Raw genomic sequence first — 21,576 nt, forward strand, 5'->3', positions numbered from 1 at the left:
TAAATAAGGATCTTTTTATCTTAATAAATATCAGGTATACGGTTTGTACAATATACACATAATGCCCCTGTCTCCTGGGTCCGGCCTTGCAGCGAGGGAGGATTCACACGTAGTTCTCTTCGGCGTTGTCCGTCTCCGGGGAGAATTTGGCCGCAGCTGGAAACGGAGCAGGAGAGGGGGAGAAATGGTGAGGGGTGTGCAAGGGGCAGCTGGGCGCTGGGGGTCCGAGCCCACTCCCCCCTGCTGCCTGCCCCCGGGACGCCCCGCTCACCCGAGCAGCTCCCGTAGTGGCGCACGCCGATGGAGCGGCCGCGGTGGCAGGTGGCCCGCCGGAGGTGGCATGCCGAGGGGTAGGTGACGTTGTTGTTGCCACAGAGGGCGTGGTCCAGGCTGGTGGGCTCGGGGCAGGGAGCCGTCCGGCACATCACACAGTGGGCGCTGCCTGTCTGGTCCACCACGCAGGTGTGGGTGCCGGGGCACACCACGCTGGAGCAGGACTCTGCGGGGAAGCACACATGGCTGCGGCTGAGCCTCCCCGGTTGGGGTGAGCTGGGAATAGCTGTCTTCCTCCCACGGCTCCTCCGACCCAGGTGGGCAGCAGGCATCGTCCCAGGGAAACCTGGGCAGCTCGGGCCCCCTCCCGCCTTTAGCTACCAGGGGACCAGTAGTGGAGCCAGGGGCTGGATGGTCCCAAGCTCCCCCATCGCCGCCACTCCCAAGGACAGGAGCTGGCAGGGGCTGACATCCCAGGTGCGAGGGACCACGTGGCCCCACAGCCCTTGGGCACGGCCTCAGCCGGAGCCTCGCCACGTGGGGGGAGCTGATGTCCGGCTGGAGAGCCTGAGTGCGTGGGGCTGAGCCTGGCTTGGTGCAGTGGGACCTGGCCGGGGCAAGCAGCAAGCGGCCCCACACAGGTGCCTTGGCAGGGGGAGCAGCAGTCGCTCCGGCCAGGCTGGCAGCCGCCGCGCCACGTGCCCCGGCGAGAGGGGAAGGGCAAGGTCACCCCAGACCCAGCCCAGCCCTGCAAGCAAGAGTGCGCGGGGGCGGAGGGCAGCAGGAGCCTGTGCGGACAGGATCAGGCCCTGCATCGAGCTCTGCTGGGCTGGCGCAGAGTGGGGGGCTCGTGCAGCCCCCCATCCTGTAGCAAAACCCCGGAGTCTGTGCAGCCTGCCAGCCCCACGGCCCCCCTGCCCCGGCACAAGCCCACGGCAGCAGCGGGGGCACAGCAGGACCCGCAGCACTCCCCGGACACCGTAAACACTTCGCAACGCCGTTCCTCCGCCTTCCTCTCTTTCCCTGCCGGATTGGAAGGAGATTTGGCATCTGCAACTCCCAGCTCGCAACTCACATTTCTTGCCCCACATTTCCCTGTGCAATCCAGAGCTTGACAGGCAAAGCATTTCAGAGAGGAGGGCTGGCAAAAATAATCATAATAATTCTGACAGTTCTTGGCAGGGCAAGGAGGATTGCTGCTCTCTTTAACAAAACAACAAAAAAAGGGGCTTGATGTTTGTAAGTGACATTTTATGGACTGTTATTCCTCAGCCTGCGGCGAGGCTAAACCCCTGTTGCACTGACAGGCTGCATCGGCATCACAGGAGGCTCCGCTGCCGCGTCCCCGCTGGGGTGGCCGGGCCAGGGCCCTGGGCGGCCGGCGGGTGCCAGCCGGGCGGGTGCCAGCTCGGAGCAGCTCCAGCCGGCTGCAGGCAGCGTAGCGAGGGCGATGCCGAGGGATGTGACTCCCCTGCGGGCCGGGGGCCGCTGCTGCCCATCAGCGCTGGGCTGGCTGCGGAGCAATGCCCCCTCACCAGGCACAGAGCCCCACGTGCCGCAGGCGAAGCCCTGCGCCGGGGCAGACCTTCCCTCCTCGGGCACAGCCAGGGCCGGGCACTGGTTACAAACCCTCAGTGCTGTGCTGGTGGAGCCGCTGGCCTCGGGGCAGTGGGAGCAGCCGGTGCTCAGGGCAGGACGGCTCCTCCCCAGGACACGCTGCCCACGGGAGGCAGGGGGGAGAGAACGGGGGAGACCCCGGTGGGAGAGGGGAGGACGTGCCCAGACATGCTAGCACGACACGGCAGGGCAACCCTTCCTCTCCGCACCAGAGCAGCTCACGGTGTGCCAGGAGAGCCGGTGAGCGCGTGGGCCCGGGGACCTGCACTGCCGTTCACCTCTTTCCACGTGGGCGCAGCTTGGACCAGTCCCACGCGGAGCTGGGAGCACAAGAACCACAGGGGATGGGACAGGGACAGGATGGGGGCGGGACGGAATGGGGTGGGGGCACGACTGGACCTACTTTTGCATTTGCCCTGGTACATCACTTCGAGGTCGGGGTGGTCTCTGCACTTGGCCGTCAGCAGGTCGCACTCGTCTCGGTAGGTGTAGCCGTCGGAGCCACAGACCTGCAGCTTTCGGGGCAGGCTGGAGCAGTCGGGGGCACAGGCACATTGGGGGCGCCCGTGCTTCATCTTGCAGACCTTGTCGGGGCCACACACCACCCCCTCGCAGCTCTCTGAGGACAGAGGGGAGCAGCATGTGAGGAAGCGGCAGCGGCTGCCACTCACGAGGGAAGGATCCGTCCTGCCCGGGCTGGCCAGCACCCCGGCCCCATGGCCATGCCAGGTGGCACTGACCAGGACGGGGCCAGCATCAGCCCTCGGGGTCCCGAATCCCTCCCGGGGTCACAACATGCATGCTGACGCCGAGCTGCCCCAAGCAGCATCTGGATCTGCTCAGCTCCGCCAAGGAGCAGGTCGTTGGCTGGAGCTCTGCGTGATCATCCAGCACTCACCCCAGCCAGAGCCCCGGCCCTCCACTCAGCACCAGCTAACTCATTTCTATGTATTTATTTTTTGGAAGGAGGCATTTCTTTTTCTTGTGCAATGGAAAAATCTATCTCTGCAAGGCCCCAGCTCCTCCAGAAGGAACTAGGCTTCACAAGTTGTCTGGGTAATCAAGAACGCCGCTTCCACCAGACAATACCCAGCCCTGTTTTGCTCCAGGCCTCCGTGACTTGAACACAAGAGCGGGACGCAGCAGCAAGTGCAGATCCCCAGACAGGCGGCCGCTTTGTCGCCTGGGTCGCCTCCTGGCCAGTACGGGGACAGGGTTCAGAAGGTCCCACCAGCGCCCAGCGCTGCCCCGGGGCCGTGCCCACACTGGCGGGAATTGGAGAGGGAGACGCCAGCTCCGACCAGGGGCCCGTCCCGGACGCTGGTGCCTCCATGGGGAGAGGCAGAGGGGTCAGCGCCCAGCCCACGGCAGGGATGGGGGCTTCTGGCTGGGGCGGCTGGAAGCCTCTCACCCCCCACAAAGCAACGTGCACAGCCCTTACCCCAAAAGGACCCTTTGCCCCCTGAGCTCCCCAGGACGCGGGTGATGCTGGGAGTTGGGGGGTGCAGGGCTGCCTCCAGATGCAGGAATGTGGCTCCATCAGCACCCGCGGGGAGGAAGGCCAGGCAGGACCCAGAAACTTCCCGAGACAGGGATTCACCCCCAAGCAGGAGGGATTCCTGCAGACAGGGTGTGTGCTGGGAGCTGTTGGGAGGTACAGAGGGGGATTTCCCTGTGGGAGACGGGTCACTTTGGGAGACGGGGGCGGGGAGGAGGAGGGGGAAATTCCCCATCTGCTTGGCCCAGCTCTCCCCATGGGAAATTCCCTGGTGGGAGACAGACAGTTTCCCGGTTTGCTCCCTGATTTCCATAGTTGGGGCCTATCCAAGGGAAGGGGAGAGCGGCAGGCTGAGCCCCTGCAGCATCTCTGCTGAAAGCTGCAGGGGTGAGACCCTGGGACAGAGGGGCATGACCCACACCCCAGGGCTGCTGGAGCAAGCAGGACCCTTGTTGCCCTCCACTCTGGGACGCTGCCACCAGCGCGGCAGGGTCCGGCCGTCCAGACTGTCTCGAGCAAGGGAGGGAGGCAGCGGGACCATCTGCACATGACCCCGACCCCACAGCCCAGCTACCCCTCCCTGCGCTGGGTCCCCGGGGGGGACACCATGTCCCCAGCAGCTGGAGCCAGGAATTTTGCCTCCCCACTGGAGGCCCGTTGTGGAGCCCCCGGGGTCTGGCCAGCACCTTCCCGTGGGGCTCAGCCTCCCCGGCTGCTGGCACAGGGCTGGTGGCTGCAGCCCACTTTATCCTGGAGTAACCTCTCCCGGCCCCGCGAGCCCGGGGAGCAGGAGCACAGCTCGTCTCATCCACCCTTTTCCAAGGCCTCCGGCTCACTGGAGCCCGGTGGGGAGCAGCACCAGCTCCATCTGGATGGGATAGGCAGGGGCTTTCTGAAGGGTGGGGAGTTGTGTTGTACGTGCCGGCCGGGCTCTCCGGCGGTTTCAGCAAAGGTCCTGCTCCCAGACCCCAATGATCCCCAGGAGCCACAGCCCCCAGTGCTGTCTGTGGCTGCCAGCAGCCCCCCGTGTCCCCCAGCCTCCCCACAGAGGTGAAGGCAGACCCCTGGGACAAGGGCTGCCCGTCCCCACTGCGCTCTGCCCCACACATGGGGGGGAGCCATGCTCCCCAGCCAGCCCCTGGAGAGGGTCCCAGTGCTCCTGGCACCCGCCAAGTGGGGCCAGCCTGCCTGGCCGCCACAGGGCTGAGCCCATGGTGGGAGATGGGGCAGAAAGCCAGGGCCAGAATCTCACTCAGCCTTCAGCTGGCACAGGGTGTGATCCCGAGCCTCGCCAGGACAGGGCCGAGGACCAGCCGGGACAACAGCACCAGGGGGTGCAGAGGCGCTGGCAGAAGCGGTTTTGTTAAGAGCCTTTTTCCCCCTCTTTAAGCAAATAACGATGTGACCTTCCAAAGACCTGCTCCTGCCTACTGCGGTCAGCAGGTCCTCGAGCATGTTCTCACACGGCCACGCAAGTGCGACTGGGGGATCTGCGCCTCCGGTGCGCGCCAAAACATCTGGCGGGGCTGGAACTCACAGCTGGAGAGTTTCCACTTCTGGAACTGCCCGTTACATAAAGCCATTTCACACACATGCTGGGAGGAGGCAGGGGAGCAGAGGGGAAGAAATAGATCTTTTTTCCTTAAAAAAAAAAACTAAGAAGTTTCCCTCTGAGCAGACCTGGCGAGGGCAGGGGTGGGAGGCCCCAGCCACAGCAGAGTTAACCTGGGAACAGGGAGTCCCAGCTCGGCTCCTCGCACTCGGGTTGCCCAGCCAAGACCCAGGTCATGCATCCCACTCCGCAGAGTAGGATACAAAAATATACACAAAGTGAGAGCTGCCAGGGGACGGAGGCTGTCCCATGAGCCCTGGCCCCCTGGCAGCATCCATCCCAGAGCTGCAGCAGCAGGAGCACGGGGTCGGCGGTCCCCGGGGTCCCTGTGCCATCCCAGACAGCCCAGGAGGGCACTGGAGATCCCTGCCTGGTGAGGGGCAGCCCAGCCCCATCGCTGCCACTTCACCCAGAGCTGCGGGCTCCAAGCATCCTCCCCAGGGCTCCAAGCATCCTCCCTGAGCAGACCTCAGCCCTGCCGCAGCCCGCTTGCCCCACAGCCGCACTCACCTTTGCAGGGGTGGCAGGTCACCAGCCCCAGAAAGCCCAACAGGCTGATCTTGTTGCCTGGGTAGGTATAATTAGACCAAGCCACGTCCACGTTGCCGTTGGCACAGCATTCCTCCCACGTCACGCCCGTCTTCAGGATCATGGTGCACTTGGCCTCCTTCCCCTGCTGCAGCCAGCAGATCCCACCTGCGGAGACAACAGAGGGTGAGGGGTTGCCGCTGCACTGTGCCACCACGCGAAGGGCAGTGAGACCCCGGCCATGGCCGGGCCACCCATGGGGCAGAGGCATGGGGACCGCACCGCTGCCCAGGAAGGTTCAGCATGGGACGAGCTGGCTCCCACCTCTCCTGTGGCACAAGGACTGTCCTGGAGCAGGTGTCCCTGTGGGCCCCCAGCACAGTGCGGCAGCTCTGCGCCTGCACTGCTGTCCCAACACCCCAGGGTTCGACAGCCTGTGTCCTCTGGCAACAGGCTCCAAACCCAGCACTGGGGCCGCAGGGATGCACCAGCTATCCCAGCACTCGCAACCGATGCTCTGGGAGATGCCCAGCCAGCGAGCCAGGGTGTGGGCTTGCAGCTTACCCCCTTGCCCTGCCCTCCCTGCATCGCTGCCTAACTCCTGCCTGACCCCACAGAGGGGAGGCTCCAGCCCCCACCACCTCTCCGCAGGGACACCCAAAGCGGGGCTGATGGGCGCCTGTGCTGCAAGTGCTGGATCCCTGGCACGCGCCAGCGGCCCCACGGAGGGACAGGGACTGGCCCCACGGCACGGGGGCCCAACACGCACGGCCTTTGCAAGGAGCAGCCAAGCCACCGGCTGGAGAACAGGGCACTTGACACAGCCCTTGGGATGGGGCCAGCCCAGCGGCATTGGATCCCTCTGAGTCAAAAGCCTGTTTGTTCCTTAACCCCACGAGCGAATCAGTTTTTTTTTTTTGTGAGTGATTCCTTTGCAATTTCCGCCTCTGCAAACCAGCCTCTTCTGACGCTTATTTGGGTTTATGCTCTCATTAGCTGCGTTTGAGGTTTGTTAAACAGCTAAAGATGTGAGCGAGGGATGGGGGAAGGGACAGATCCTGCCAGTGCCAGGCTGGAGTCGCTCCCCTCCAGAAGTAGGGATTCACCCTGCTCCAAACCAGAGTCAGCACCCACCTTGGACCCCAGGTGTGTGTCATCCCCACCCACCACGCACCCGATTTTGGTTCGGCCAAAAGCATGTGGGGCTCCTGGCCCAGCTGCAGCCAGCAACAGCTCCGCAGGGCGGCCGTGAATGGAGCAAACCCTTGGGCTGCGGGAACCTGCTGCCTGGACACCTCTGGAAGCATCAGCCAGGCCAACACACCTCTGCCATCAGTGGGCTTATCCCCCATGGATTTGCCTAATTGCTCTTTCAAGCCCATTTTTCCTTTACAGCACCCCATGACCCCAATTCCCCCACGGTACTGAGCTCCCCAGGAGTCGTGTGCTGGCTTTGGACCATGCTCGCCCTGCAACTGCTGCCCGTGGGCACAGCCACATGCAGAGTGATCCCACCTGCAACAGGATGGACCCACGCACCCCCCGCCCACGTGTCCGGCCTATGGGGCACACCCCTGGCCAGCAGCAGCGGGACACCCGCCGCCTTCCAAGCCACGCTGGGGTGTGGAGACACCGACAAGGGATGCGCCTCAGGCAGGAGGGGACAGAGCCCACCCGCCCTGTGAGCAGAGCCAGGCGGCTGCAGGCTGGAGGGGGCCAGTGCGGGGCTCTCAGGGCGCCCCATCCTCGGCACCTCAGCCACAAGGGTGCAGCACTCCCGCGCTCAGCATAGCTGAAGGACCTGGGCTCTGGCCAGGGGGGAACGCAGCATGTCCCTGCCCGGGGCCTTCCAGCACTTGTACTTGACCCTGCGAAGCAGCAAGCGGAAATCCTGCAGGCTGGGGCGATGCCAAACGCAATCCCAGGGGCTGCAGCAGCACGAGGGGCCTCACGGGAGCCTCCCCCATCCTTCAGGGCATCCTGACCTGCCGCTATCCAGGGAGCACAGCGCCTGCCCACACTGGCAGGGAGTGATGGAGACAAACGGGACTGTGTGAGGGGGAAGATGGAAACTCCAGAGCCTCTGCGGGAGAACCGATGCTGGCAGTAGCAGCCACAGCTCCGCATTGCTGGGAAGGGCTGCTGGAGCCCCAGACCAGGGTCCCGGCTGGCCTGGGTGCCGGGATGGCTTCTCTGCAAGGAAACAGCTACCAAAGAGCCCGGACATCTCCCAAGCACCCACGAGAGCTGCCAGCATGGTCAGCTGAACCGGGAGGGGTTCAAGCTGCAAACTCCACACCCAGATCATGAACCGGCCGCCGTTCCCAGTTCTCCCTACCCAGCTCACAAAGCTCCGGAGCGCAGCTCTCCTGCCCCCCAGCCTGGGGTGAGGGATCCCCTCCCAGGCAGCTGTCCTGGGAGCAGTGTGGGGGGGCTGGTGGGGCCAGCCAGGCTGTTGCCCCCATCGCCCCCATCCCAGGGGGACGTGGCAGCGGGGCCACGCGGGACCCTGGGTACTTGCTCCCGCTTGCGGCAGCCCCAGGAGCGAGCCTGATGGAGGCAGCTGCCTCCAGGGAGGGACAGGGGCCACCTGAGCGGCACTGCCGGGCACCGCTCTGCCACCGCCTGGCACCCGAGCGCCTCCCGGTAAAACGGGTTTCTGCTGCCGAGAGCCCAGCCCCGCAGCCCGCACCCACCCGGCCGGGGCGGCGGCTGCCGGGAGGGACGGGGAGGGGGGCGGGGATAGCGGCGCCCGGGGCGAGGGCGCAGGCCGGTAACGGCGCCGGGACCCCGAGCCGGGCCGCCCCTGCTCCAAGCACCTGCCGACGGGGCCGGGACGGGGCGCGGCGGGGAGCGGCGGCACCGACGGCCCGGGACGGCGGACGGAGCGGGCGGGCGGCCCCGGCTGCCCAGGCGACCCCGGCGCGACCACCCCGCCGGGACCCCCCGCCGCCCCGGGCGGCACTTACCGTGCGCGGCGGCGGCGGCGGCGGCGGGGCTGCAGAGGGCGAGCAGGCAGAGCGCCAGCCGCAGCGGCATGGCCGGGCCGGGGCGGCGGGACGGGCCGGGACGGGGCCGGGACGCTCCGGCGACCTGTTGCCTGTGAGGCGGCGGCGGGGCCGGCGGCGCTATAAAGCGGCGGGGCGGCGTGAATCACCGGGCGGGGCGGCGGCGGCGGGGGGGCCGCGGCCGGGGGCGGGGGCAGCGGGGCGGGGGTGGAAGTTGGGGGGCAAGTGCGGGGGGCGAGGGGATGGGTGGCGAGAGTTGAGGTGCAAGGGAGGGGAGCGGGGGGGGGTGAGGGTGGAAATTGGGGTGCAAGTGGGGGGTGCGGGGGTGTCGGGGTGTGGGGTGGCAGCGGGGGTCTGCTCGTCACTGCCTGCGGGTGCCGGGTGGGCGAGGGTGGGGGTGTCGGGGTGGGGATGTGTCCACGTGTCCTCCAGACCGAGCAGGGGGCCGGCACCCTGCAGCTGGACCGCACTGGGATGGAGATGGGGAGGGGAAGGTTTGGGGGTGACCCCCACGCTCCGGGTGCGGAGGTGGCGGAGCCCATCAGCGGAGCAAGGGCTGGGGCAGAGAGAGCGGAGATGTGTCCCGGGTGACCCCGAGGCGTGGGGGAACGCCGGGGCCTGGGTGCTGCCCAGAGCAGCCCCCCTGTCCGACCCTGTCCCTCCCGCATGCTGCTCCTTCCCCACCCACCCATCCTTGCATGAACCCTCTGCCTCCTCCCACCCTCCTCCTCCTCCCCACAGCAGCCCTGTCTGGCAGCAGAGTTACGGTAAGGTCTGTGTCATGTGGCTCCTTTCATCTTTGCTCCCTAAACACCAGCACAGCTCCGCTGGCAGCCCAGCATCACCCACACTGCGCCAGTAGGGAAACTGAGGCATCGCTGGGTCCTGCTGCCTTGAGCCACGTGAGCCCTTGTCTGGGCAAGCCATGCAAGGTGAGGTGGGGAAGTAGAAGAGCTAGGGGGGATGTACCCCCCATGGCACACACTGTCACTGTCCTCCCCACACATCCCCATCACCACCAGGGCCGCTCCATCCCAGCTGCCGAACGTGTGCCAGACCCTGCACGGCCCGGCCTGGGCTGGGGAACCATGGCTCTGCCAGTGCTACCAGGCTTCAGGGGGTTCCCGTCAGGACGAGGGCAGGCAGGGGGGCTGCAGGCTGCAGGAAGCCCAGGGCAAGGCAGGTCTGGCTCCCTGACATCGCCTGGCCTCACTCCCTGCTCAGTGCCACCGCACAGAGATCGCCCACCCGCCTGCAGGGGGGGTCGGGGCACAGTCAGGGCCCCTCGTCCGTCACCCCACTCCCCGGGCAGAGCGCTGGGGACACGGGGCTCTCTGCCTGTCCCTGCTTCTCCTGCTGCAGCCCAGGGCCCTTCTCCAGCCCTGTGAACTTCTGTGTCCGTCTCCTGGCTGTGCAGCTGAGGAACGTTTTACCCTTTGCACTGGCCTCAGCTGAGGTCATGTTTTCGGCAGAACTGAGCCAGGCTCTTTCAGGAGAGGGGCCCCGGCTGGAGGGCCCGGGGGACCTTGCACCACCCCTCTGGCCTGGCAGCAGCCTCCTCGCTCCGAGCTGGTGCCAGCACAGCATGAGCAGCTCGGTTTGGCGCGGGATGGGGCTGGATGCAGCTTTGGTCCAGTGAGACACAGAGCAGGCCGGGTCCCATGACCGGGGGGGAGCAGGGTGCGATGCCAGCAGCCAGTGCAGGCAGAGCAGTTGTGTCCACTGGCACCATCATATCCCCGTCCCTCCCTCTGTCCTAAGGACAAGTCCCAGGGAAGGGCAGCGGGCTGGCCCTCCACCAAGGCAGATCTTCCTCCTCTTCTCCCCATACAGCCCCTTGCACCCCCAGGGAGGGGACGGGAATGGGGAGGGCTGGGGTTTTACCCCAGGTGGCATTGGTGTAAACCAAAGCAGGGCTTTGGTGGAGGAGCCCTCGGGCCCTGCAGTGCCACAGTACCTCCGGACAGCATGTGTATGGTGCAGGGAGCCCCGCCGCGAAGGACAGCGAAGGGTCTGCTGTCCCGGGGAGGAAGGACGGAGCCGGCAGCCCCCGGATGTGCAGGCTTCTGGCGTGCTGCTGGCCCCGGGCTGGGCAGCACTGCTCCCTTCCCTGTCCCCGTCGCTGTTCCCGGCCGGCCTGACCCCGGCTTGCTCTGCTGGCCTCAGAGCAATTGCCCATGTAAGGGCAGAGGGCTGGGGAGCCAAATCCCCGATCTGGATTTCAATGAGCGAGCGGGTGGTGATGCACTCACTCACATGCTCCAGGATGCAAGAGGAGCTTGCAGAGGCCAGGAAGGGATTTTCCCTGGCTGCGAGCAGCGTTGCACAATCGGCTGGCTCTGGCAGGGAAGGGGTCAGACCTCGCTCCGGAGCAGCAGACGCTGCCGCATCTGGAAGGGAGCAGCTGGGCTCCCGCTCTGCCTGACGTGGGGCAGGAGGAGCCTGGAGGCTGGGAGGGAAGCGGGTCGGGCTCCTTCCCTCAAGCCGGCATAACTCGGCACTGCCTCAAGAAAGCCTGCCGGTGCCCAGGGGCTCGGAGCTCCGCTGAAGCTGCCCTGCTCCCAGCAAAGCCATGCCAGGGGCTTTGCTTGCCCCCTGCCCTGGCTTCGGAGCCGGCAGCCCTGGGAAGCGCCGTCCTGCCGTGGGCAGGGAAGCAACTTGCCCACGGTCACGCCTCAGGCAGGGGCCAAGGCTGGTTCTCAAGCAAAGCTGGGAGCAAAACTCCACCAACCAGTCTGCCGCACGTGGGGCGATGCTGCCTCCCTGCTCCCCTCCACTCCCACGACCGGCCCGGGTGGTAACTGAGCCCCAGCAGCACCCACAGAGCGAGGGGGGAGAGGAGCCAGGCTGGGAACCACGGAAAAAACCAGCCCTGCCGCAGTAGCGGCACCCGAGGAGAATCAAAGGACCCCATGGGCCAGGCAGGGGGCGGCGGGAAGAGCTGGAGCGGGGACAAAGGAGCTCTTTGCAGCCGCAGTGAATGGCAGCTTCACATCTGACCTTTCCGTCTGGGTGCTGGTATTGTGCTGGGTCAGGCAGCTTCCCCCTACGGTTTGGGCTGCAGCAAGATTTCAGGCTGAGGTTCAAGAGCCAACCATCCTCCCCCCCCAAAAACTGCTTCATTCTCCTCCTGAGCTGCTGGGTTCCTTTAAGGAGGGAATCTCGCCTCTCTCATCAGTTCAGGCTAATTAAACTCTGCTAAACCAATTAGAGCTGCAATTTGCAACAAGACATTCAATTGAGAAGTGTTTCTCGCAGAGCCCAGGGTCAGGGCACAGGCAGAAGAGCAGAGGTTTCATATTGACGGCGTGGATCTGCTGGCAGGCATTGGGCAGGTCCCTGGATGTCTTTTGGTCGCCGTTTACCCCTCGGAGCAAAGCGATCCCGGCCCCGTTATGCTCCCCGTCGCAGCAGGACTCCCAGTTTTCTCCCATGCAAGCAGAGATGCTGCCAAACACCCCAGCAGTGCCCACAGGGAGCGGGGCTGCCGGCCGGGGGTCCCTGCAGCCCAAGGCACTGCCCGAGCTCAGGCATAGCCATGGGGCCACGGGAACCCAGAAACGCCCGGGAATGGGACCCGCACTCGGTGCGGCGGGGCCAGCTCGCTATCTGCCGAGGGTCGGCACCAAAGCGCAGCAAGAACCCAGCAAGCAGGAACCGGGCAAAGCTCGACCCGAGCCTCAGTCTGCCCCTCCACGAGCATCCCTCAGAGCACGTGGCGAGCCGCTGGTGCGAGGCATGAGCGGAAGGCACAGCCCCGGTGCTGTGGGCAGCACCGGCTCCACAGCCCCACGGCACATGGCCCTTCCACCCTGGTGGGGAGCTGCCCCTCAAGGTGTGGAGCTGCTGCTGGCAGCTCTGACCCTGGGGCTGGATTTTCTCCGCTGTGTCTGCACAGCTCCAGCCGGGTAAATTGGAGAGATGCTTATGGCTCACGGCTGCATCACCGGCGTTGGGGAGAGAGTGGCGGAGCGGTGCGATCTGCACCTCAATGGCCCGGCCGGCCACACTCCACCCCCAGCGCTGACACGTAGCTTTGCCCCGCGCCCCGGGGCAGCAGCGTCACCGCTCCATGCCTCAGTTTCCCCATCTGCTGCGGCAAGATAATGCTCCTCTGCTTGATCCTGCACTATCTCACAGGAAGGTTGCAGGGATTAGTTAGCTAATGTTTGCAAGGAGCTTTGAAGTTGAAAAGCCGTGAACAAATGCCAAGAAGTGCTGAGCTGGATTCTCCTCGCCGAGTAATCGTTTCATGTTCCTGGGACACTTCCACTTCTGCAGATGAAGGAGGGCAGGGCGGGAGAGCTTGCGTGTGGGGAGGGCAGGGGGGCGGGAGGCTTGCATATCTTCCCAAGACCTGCCCCTCCAAATCTGATCACCCGGCCTGTTTGACTCCTGATCAAACTCAAGATCCCTCCCGCTAATGCCTTTCTGCCACCCTGACTGCACCCTGCGAATGCCCGGACCGAGGAGCGGGCTGTGGGACTTGCGAGGCAGCTTCTTGCAGCGTAGCGTGCCTTTCCCGTCCCCACCGGGCTCATGGTTCTGGCCCCTAACACAGCATCAACTGGGCAGTTAATTAACGTACCCTTTACCTCGGCTTCCAGGCTGCTGGCAGGAAAGAGGTTAAACGACGCGGCACCCGCTGCCCCCCTGCAGCCCCCCCAGCCTGACTCCCTGCCATTTGCTGATGATCTCCGTGCCAGTTTTCAGTGTATTGTAAAAGTCCCCATATCTCAGGCAATTGGATTTAATTATTCGGGTAAGATTTTACGAGTCACTGTGTCAAAGGCTTAATTAAAGCCCAGATCTGTTCTGCTGCCTCCGCACGCCCATCCAGTGAGTCCATCAGGACGGTTTTCAGCTCTCCGGTTTCGGCTGGGCGTGAGCTGCTCCCCGATCTCGCTGCTGCTGCTGCTGCTTGGGGCCCTCTGCCCCTCTGCCCCTCCGCACCTCTCCCTTGGGGTGGCAGATCCCAGCTGAGCCTCAGGGGGTGCCTGGAGGGGAGACCCAGACCCCCTTCCTGCTGTTGGCACCCAGCATCGCCCTGTGCACTGCAGGGCCCAGAGCTGCAGAAAGCATCATCCCAGGGCAGGTTTGCTCCCTCTCCCTTCCTCAGCACTGTCCTCCCGCTCTCCAGGGTTTTGGCTGCCCCCAGCAAGAGCCGTGCTTGCCTGACACCTCTTCCCTTCCAAGCATCTTTGGTTCTGGTGCCCCCAGCTCCGCCCCATGTTGGATGGAAGATGCTCTTGGCTCTGTCTTTGCTGGGGAAATGCTGGTGCATGGAGCCAGGAGGTGCAAGCAGCGTGGAGTGGAGACCGGGAAGGCTGGGATGAGGGAAAGCAGCAGCCGGAGCTGGGAGGCAGCAGGGATGTCCCATCCCATCCCATCCCATCCCATCCCATCCCATCCCATCCCATCCCATCCCGTCCCGCAGAACACTGCTGCCCGGCCCAGGAGAAGGAGACGGGTCTGACAAAGTGTGTTTCCCCTCTCAGTGAAAGAACAGATGTCTCTTGTCTATGGCCTGCAGTTGGCTCTGGTTTTTATCTCTCCTGTCTGTGCACACACAGATTTACAGCTGCCTTAATGAGTTCCTTACAAAATGATCTTGTTGCCCACATGGCTGGCTGAGCCTCACAGGGGGCGGGCATGGGGGGAGCCGGGGCGAGGGGTCGGCAGGATTCCACCGTGGCCCACGAGGCTCATGTCGGCAGCCCCGAATGCCTGCACAAGCCATGGGTCACCCGCCGGGGTCCAGCCCGAGCTGGGTGCACCACAAGCGGAGGGGGAAGGACACGGCTCTGGCTGGGGAGGAAGGAGAGAGGGGCTCCCTGCTGCCGCTCAGCCCCGCACAGCCCCATACAGCCCCACACAGCCCCACACAGCCCCACGCTGCTGCCAGGGTCACTCCCCACCGCACCAAGTGCTTCCAAGCAGGGAACACCTTCACAAGGAAAATGATGTAGGAAAACACGCATGCACAAAACCACCCGTCTATGGCACATGCAGAGGGAGCAGCAGCGGTGCATCTCCATCCTCCAGGAAACCGCCGGGGCAGGCGCAAGGACAACGCCGTGAGCAAATCGGGTCCTTCCTCCCGCGGGGCAGAGGAGGAGGATGCTTCAAGCGTCCGTGGGGAAGCTACAGCAGGAATCACCTCTGTGCTCAGCGCCTCCTTGGGAGCACCTGGCTGCCCCCCCGCTCAGCCGTGCTTTCTGTAACCGTCCCCGCAGGAGCTGCAGCGGCTGCCGGGTCTCTGGGCTCACATGGCCGGGCTCCACCACGCGTGACACACTGAGTAACTTTCACGGGCATGCCGTGTAAACAAGCCGTGAGTCAGCGGCCGGGCCAGCTGTGCGGTTTCCCCAGTGTAAATGCTTCCTCTGCCGCGGTGGAAGGAAGGACCAAACTGAGCCTTGAGGGAAGAGCTGGCAGCACCGTAAAACGTAATGAAATTGTGTGGGGCTGAACTGGGTCCAGAGGAGCTGAGAGTCGGTAAAACCTCCTGGGTCATTACAGCCTCTCTGGCTCCTCGGAGAGGCTGTGGAGAGGTGCTGCTGGAGGAGGCAGAGCAGCACCAGGAAGGGCAGCGTCTGCCCCGCTGATCTTTGGTCCGGGAGCAACGTGCTGGTTATCCGGATGGGACAGCCAGGCTGCTGGTCACCCTCCTCCGATACTGGCCAGATGGAGGATGCGGACTCAGCCGGCACCTAAGCACATTTCTTCCACCTTCCTGCCCAGGGGTTCTTCTCCAGAGTGCTCCTGGAGCCCCACGCCAGCATAACCCAGCACTCATCATGGACAGAGCTCGGCTTGGGAAGGGGTGGGGGACGCCGGCCTCGTTCTTCCCATTGACCCCATCATCAGATGCAGCCCCTGCAGCCACATCCCGCTGTCAGTCCGACGGATGAGGGCACAGGGGCTGACGGGCACCAGAGCTCCCGTGGGAGGCTGGGGTAGCGCTGCCCAGGATGAGGGCAGTGTGTTTGGGAAAGCAAAGGCAAGTGGCTATCCTGCACAGCGGGGCGCAGGTGAGGGCTGATCATAACCCTCCTGCCAAAGGCCCAGCCTGGCCCCTCTGAGTCGGGGGAGAGCCACTGGAGGAGCTGATCCTGCATGGGTCCTGTGGATGCCGGCAGGCCGACACCATTCATGCAGTCTGACCTTGCAGCACTGGCCCTCGCCGGGAGAAGGAGGTTTCCGCTGCGAGCTGTGATGGCGGCAGCCGCTGGGGCCAAGGACGAGCCGAGCCGGGCTGGGGCATCCTGGCCCTGCCAGCCTGGCGGCCCTGCGGGACCCCAGTCCCCGGCTCTCGGCAGCCAGAGGTTTGGCCAGCGAAGGGCAGAGCTGCCGCAGGGCACGTCCCCCCACGGAGCCCCCGTCCGCCCCACAGCCCTCATCAGAGGAGAAGCTTGATTGCTTACATAGCCCAGGCTTGCAGTTAGTAGAAAAATAAAACATGTTTTTCACATTAAAATTTCCCTTGAAAAACAATGGTTTAAATCAAGCATAAGAAAAGCAAAGAATCCAAAAAGAAAAAAGAAAAAGAAAAGCGAAATTTTTGGTGGAGCCCAAAAGCAGTCCTCTGAGACTCTGAACTTCTCCCGAGCCTCTGTGCCGTCGCTGCTCCCGGAGGCAGGTGGGCTCCCCGCCGGGACGGCGCAGCGGGACGGCTCATGCTACGAGATACGGGCACTACGCCGCCACGCCGCTGCCCTGCCTCAGTGGCTGCCAGCCCCTGCCTGCTGGTGAAATCCCAGATCCAGGAGATCAGAGCCATGCAAGGAGCCAGCCGGGGACCGCATGCCACCAGCATCCCTTAGACCTCACAGCCGGTCGGCGCGGCGGTGGTGAGGACGGGGCTCAGCCTGCGCCCGCTGCTCGCGGGTTATCAGGAGCTGCCGGAGAGCTGCCAGATAACTGCCGGGGCGGGATCCGGACCTGCAGCCTGGAGGTGCAAGGCTTGGGGAGACGAAGTGGGGGATGTAAATCTCCTGATCTGTCTGTGAGTGAATTCAAAGGGAGACCGATTCAAATCCGCCATGACATGACTGGCTCGGGGCTGGCAGACAATCCCTGCAGTGTTTGTAACAAATCTTGCTGCTTTCCTTTGAGTGGCCTCCAATTTATTAATTAAAACAGGCAATTATATATAATGTGGGGTGGAGGGGAGCGGGGAGACCAGCTGCACCAGTTATTCTCACTTGGCAGGAACCGTGCTGGAAAGCTGCTCCGGCTCCAGGAGGTGCTTGTGCTTTCAAGGGCTCGAGGCAGAGCCTGGGACGGAGCCCATGCTCAGAGCTGCCCCCGGATCCCCTGCCTGGCACGGCCGGGCCTGGACAGCCAGGCAGTGAGTGGGCTTGAGCTACAGCGACCGCTTTATTTAAGAGCACAGGGCGCAGAGGCCAAGACCTTTTAGAAAATGACTTGCCCGAGTCACCAGGGAGTTGGCAGCAGAGATGGAAGCTGCACCCCGTGTTGCCAGGATCTGCTGAAAGCGCTGGCTGCCCCCGGCCCCGCAAGGCAGGAGCGTGTGGGGCTGGAGAGAGAAGCCAGGTCCTTTTTTAAGCGTCGCCGTCCATCCCTCCGTGCTCATCAATAGGAAACACGACAAGCCAGAGACCCCAGGCTTCAGCAGAGCACGACGAGCGTGGTGCCAACGTGGCATGCAATGCCACGGCTGCGTGCGGCAACACCTGCATGTCTGGGTTTACTTGAACGCTGCAGATCCCGTGTCAGCAAACTGGCAGAATTTACCTGGAGCCCTCAGTGCTCCCTGCAGGACACGCCAGCACGGGGCCGGCCCCAGCGATGGGCTCCTCTGCCTGCTGACCACCGGGATACGATGGGAACCGGACCCCGTGCAGCTTGCGGGGCACCCGCTCACCCAGCTGGTGCCACGGGGCGAGTCTGGCCGTACAGCGCGTTGGCTCCTGCTGAGACCGCACGCTCGGGGCGTGTGCACGCACACGCACACACACACACGCCCGTGCCAGAGCCCGCCGGCAGCTGCACCACCGCAGCCTGCGGCCGCCCCCCGCCAGCACCTGGCACGGTGGCACTGTCTGAATTAAGTAATGTCTCGGGATGTGAGCTCATCGCCAACACCCACGGCCCGGGCGATGCGAGTGGCAGCGCCGGGTGCTGCGGGAGCGGGCCCTGACTAACCTCCGCTGCATCTGCATGGGCTGCCAGGAATGCTCCCTGCCCCGGGGCCGGCAGGCACCACGGCACAGGGCACCACGGCACAGGGCACCGCGGCCTCGGGCAGCTCCCACGTGGCACCCGCCGCTCCCCTCCTCCTGACGCCGGCACGGTCCAGAGCAGCACCGGGGTTGTTTTGCCTTTCCTGCAAAGCCCCGGCTGCCGCTCCGGCCAGGCTCTGTGCCAAGCCCTGGCTGGCAGGGGGGACCACCAAGCCCCATGCCACCTCTGCTCCCAAACACCCGCAGATTTTGTGGCAGAGGCCAATGCACCCATGGGTTCCTGTAAGCCCCGGTCAGGGATCGCAGAGGGGCATGTGTCCCCCTCCACAGCATAGCCCTGGTGGGATTGCGACTCAGAGCTGCCGGAGGAGCCTCCCAGCCTGTCCCGTCCCCTCGGACAACGAGAGGCCCAGGATATTTTCCGCTGCCCTTGGCCAAAACCCTCCCTCTTTCCCTTCTGCTTTCCCCGAGCGGGGATGGCTGCTTTGCCCGCCCGGCTGCTTGAGGAGCAGGCTCTGTCTAACGATGAATCGATACTAATTCAGGAGGTGTCACCTCTTCGTCAGTCCTCTCGGAAGAGGGTGCAGTTTGCTTCTTTCTGCAGCACCGTGGGAAAATCCTCCCAGCTGCTGGCTTCCCAGGGTGACTCAAATTTGCTCCTGACTAGACCCAGCTCCCTTGGAGGGGAGGCAGGGGACAGCCAAGTCCAGAAACCTGATTCCCGGGGTGCGCAGCCCCTGCCAGAGCGGCGGCAGAGAGGGTGTGCATCCGCCCCAGGCACCCCCGTCCCAGGTGCGGATCAGCCTCGTGTCCCCTGCAGGGAGGGATCGTGGCTGGGGCCAAAGGCAGGGCACGGGGCTGCCCAGGGGCAGCGGAAATCTCAAGCCCCAGAGAAGGGCTCTTGTGTGGGATCCCCTCTCCACACTCAGCATCACGGATGCGGAGGGTCGAGGTCTGGGCAGGGGGCTCTGCGCAAGCCCAGAGGCTGCAAGTCACGGGGCAGGGGCCGAGTGCTGGAGGAGCTGCAGCCCTTACAAGGAGCTTTCTACCTGCCCGGGCTCCCCAAACCCAGGGACGAGGTGGTCCTGCAACGGAGGGTCCTTGCCCTGAGCCGCCTCTCCCGGCACAAACACATCCCAATTAGCCGAGGGGCTCGGGGGGGGGGGCTCTTCTCGACCGTTGCGTACTGGAGGTGTTGGGGTGGCAGGCCGCAGGCCGCCCTGCACGCCCTTATCCCCACGTGCATTAATATCCGTTGCCATTTGCATCCTGACGAGTGTTGCCGTGTTCAGCTTCCGCAGTTCCTGCGTCAGGGAATTCCAGAGGGACAAAGTCAGTGGAGCCGGATCCTTCCCTCCCCATCCCACAGGCACCCGGCACCCATTTGATCAAGTGGCAACTTGTCCTCCGACCATGAAACAGGGCAAGGAGAAACGCATCCACATCCTCAGTGTGGAAGGGAACTTCCCTCCAGGGCGTGAAATGCCCCGTCCAGGGCCGCTGGCTCCGCTCCGCGGGCAGCCGGACTCCGTCTGGCTCCAGGGCTGGGCCGCACGGGGCTGTCTAGACCCACCTCCCGAATAAAGGAGTTGCAGGACTCGGTAGCGGTTTCCTCATTGGTTGTAAATAATTGCTAATAATGTCTTATCAACAACTGGGATCATCTATCAGCGACTAAATGACTGCAAATTTGTCCCACAGTTGCCATTTCCACACAATGACCAAACCCTTCCAGGGGTCCCCGACCGAGCCGTTACGGGGCCGTTCCCCACCAGCACCCAGTTTACAGCATCTCACCCCTGTCCCCTACGCCCCGTCCACCAGCACGGCCGGGGAGGGGAGACCTTCGGAGGGAGCGTCCCTGAGCTTGGCTTCCCAGGACTCCAGAGCTGCTTCACAAATCCCTCCCCGGCCTCGCTCCGTCACCCGAAAAAAGCCAGAGCAGCAAAACCTGGGCCGAAGATGCCACCTGCTGGAAGCGGGTCTGGTGCCACGGGCCGGCGGGCACCCCGCAGCCCCGCCACCCAGAAACCCCAAAACCTCACCATACAGAAACCCCAAAACCCCACCGCCCCGCCACCCAGAAACCCCAAAACCCCACCGCCCCGCCACCCAGAAACCCCAAAACCTCACCATACAGAAACCCCAAAACCCCACCGCCCCGCCACCCAGAAACCCCAAAACCTCACCATACAGAAACCCCAAAACCCCACTGCCCCGCCACCCAGAAACCCCAAAACCCCACCACCTCACCATGCAGAAACCCCAAAACCTCACCATACAGAAACCCCAAAACCCCACCGCCCCACCACCCAGAAACCCCCAAAACCCACCACCCCGCCACCCAGAAACCCCCAAAACCCACCACCCCACCACCCAGAAACCCCAAAACCTCACCATGCAGAAACCCCAAAACCCCACCGCCCCGCCACCCAGAAACCCCAAAACCCCACCACCCCGCCACCCAGAAACCCCAAAACCTCACCATACAGAAACCCCAAAACCCCACCGCCCCGCCACCCAGAAACCCCAAAACCCCACCACCCCGCCACCCAGAAACCCCAAAACCCCACAACTTCACCATGCAGAAACCCCAAAACCCCACCGCCCCGCCACCCAGAAACCCCCAAAACCCACCACCCCGCCACCCAGAAACCCCCAAAACCCACCACCCCGCCACCCAGAAACCCCCAAAACCCACCACCCCACCACCCAGAAACCCCAAAACCTCACCATGCAGAAACCCCAAAACCCCACCGCCCCGCCACCCAGAAACCCCAAAACCCCACCGCCCCGCCACCCAGAAACCCCAAAACCTCACCATACAGAAACCCCAAAACCCCACCACCCCGCCACCCAGAAACCCCAAAACCCCACAACTTCACCATGCAGAAACCCCAAAACCCCACCGCCCCGCCACCCAGAAACCCCCAAAACCCACCACCCCACCACCCAGAAACCCCAAAACCCCACCGCCCCGCCACCCAGAAACCCCCAAAACCCACCACCCCACCACCCAGAAACCCCAAAACCCCACTGCCCCGAAACCCCCAAACCCCACAACCTCACCATGCAGAAACCCCAAAACCCCACCGCCCCGCCACCCAGAAACCCCCAAAACCCCACCGCCCCGCCACCCAGAAACCCCCAAAACCCCACCGCCCCGAAACCCCCAAACCCCACAACCTCACCATGCAGAAACCCCCAAACCCCGCAGCCTTGCAACCCCAAAACCCCAGCTCCGCGGTGCCACAGAGCTGGCCCCCACGGTGCCAGGGACCCCGGGGGGGGGGGGGGGGGCCCACGCAGACCCCGCGCTCCCCCGAAAGCCGCAGCTTTGGGAACGGGCCAGGCTTGAACCGAGCCCCGCGTGGGATTTCAGTGCGCTCCCAGGCAGGCAGGGACGGCTCCAAGTCGCCCCGAGGAACTCAGGCAGGGAACGAACAACCCTGAAAAACAAGACTTCATCTGCCACCCCCCCCAAAACCTCTTCAGCACCTGCCAACCTCCATGGGGAGATCTGGGGGGAAACACCCCGCTTGAGAGATTTTTGCTGAAATTCAGCGTTCGCGTTCCTCTGCGGCTATTGCTACTTTTTTAAGCAAATCTTGGATTTTCACCGTCTTCATTTTTGCAGGGCTCAATCCCTCCCCATCTCTTTTTTTCCTTTTTTTTTTTAAAAAAAAAAAAAAAGATCCCTCAGCTTCTGAGCTGAAATTTTAAAGGCCCCTTCCCATCATTTTATTAAAAAGTAAGGGAAAAAAAAAAAAAAAAGCACAGGAGTGGGAACGAATCCAGGGGACAGACTGGGCAGGTCCCAGCTGCAGCCCC

General features: G+C 64.0%; 1 protein-coding gene across 1 annotated transcript; it reads right to left on the reverse strand.

The window, feature by feature from the left end:
• FSTL3 (follistatin like 3) lies at positions 1 to 8,570 on the reverse strand. The gene is made up of 5 exons (XM_076359221.1): positions 8,498 to 8,570; positions 5,511 to 5,696; positions 2,294 to 2,509; positions 272 to 499; positions 1 to 156 (listed from the first exon to the last, which is right to left on the reverse strand). The coding sequence occupies exons 1-5, from the start codon at positions 8,565 to 8,567 to the stop codon at positions 104 to 106; spliced, it is 753 nt and encodes a 250-aa protein (XP_076215336.1). The 5' UTR covers positions 8,568 to 8,570; the 3' UTR covers positions 1 to 103.
• Between the last annotated feature and the right edge of the window lie 13,006 nt (positions 8,571 to 21,576).

This window comes from Aptenodytes patagonicus, chromosome 25 (assembly GCF_965638725.1).
Source record: "Aptenodytes patagonicus chromosome 25, bAptPat1.pri.cur, whole genome shotgun sequence".
Taxonomy (NCBI): Eukaryota; Metazoa; Chordata; class Aves; order Sphenisciformes; family Spheniscidae; genus Aptenodytes; species Aptenodytes patagonicus.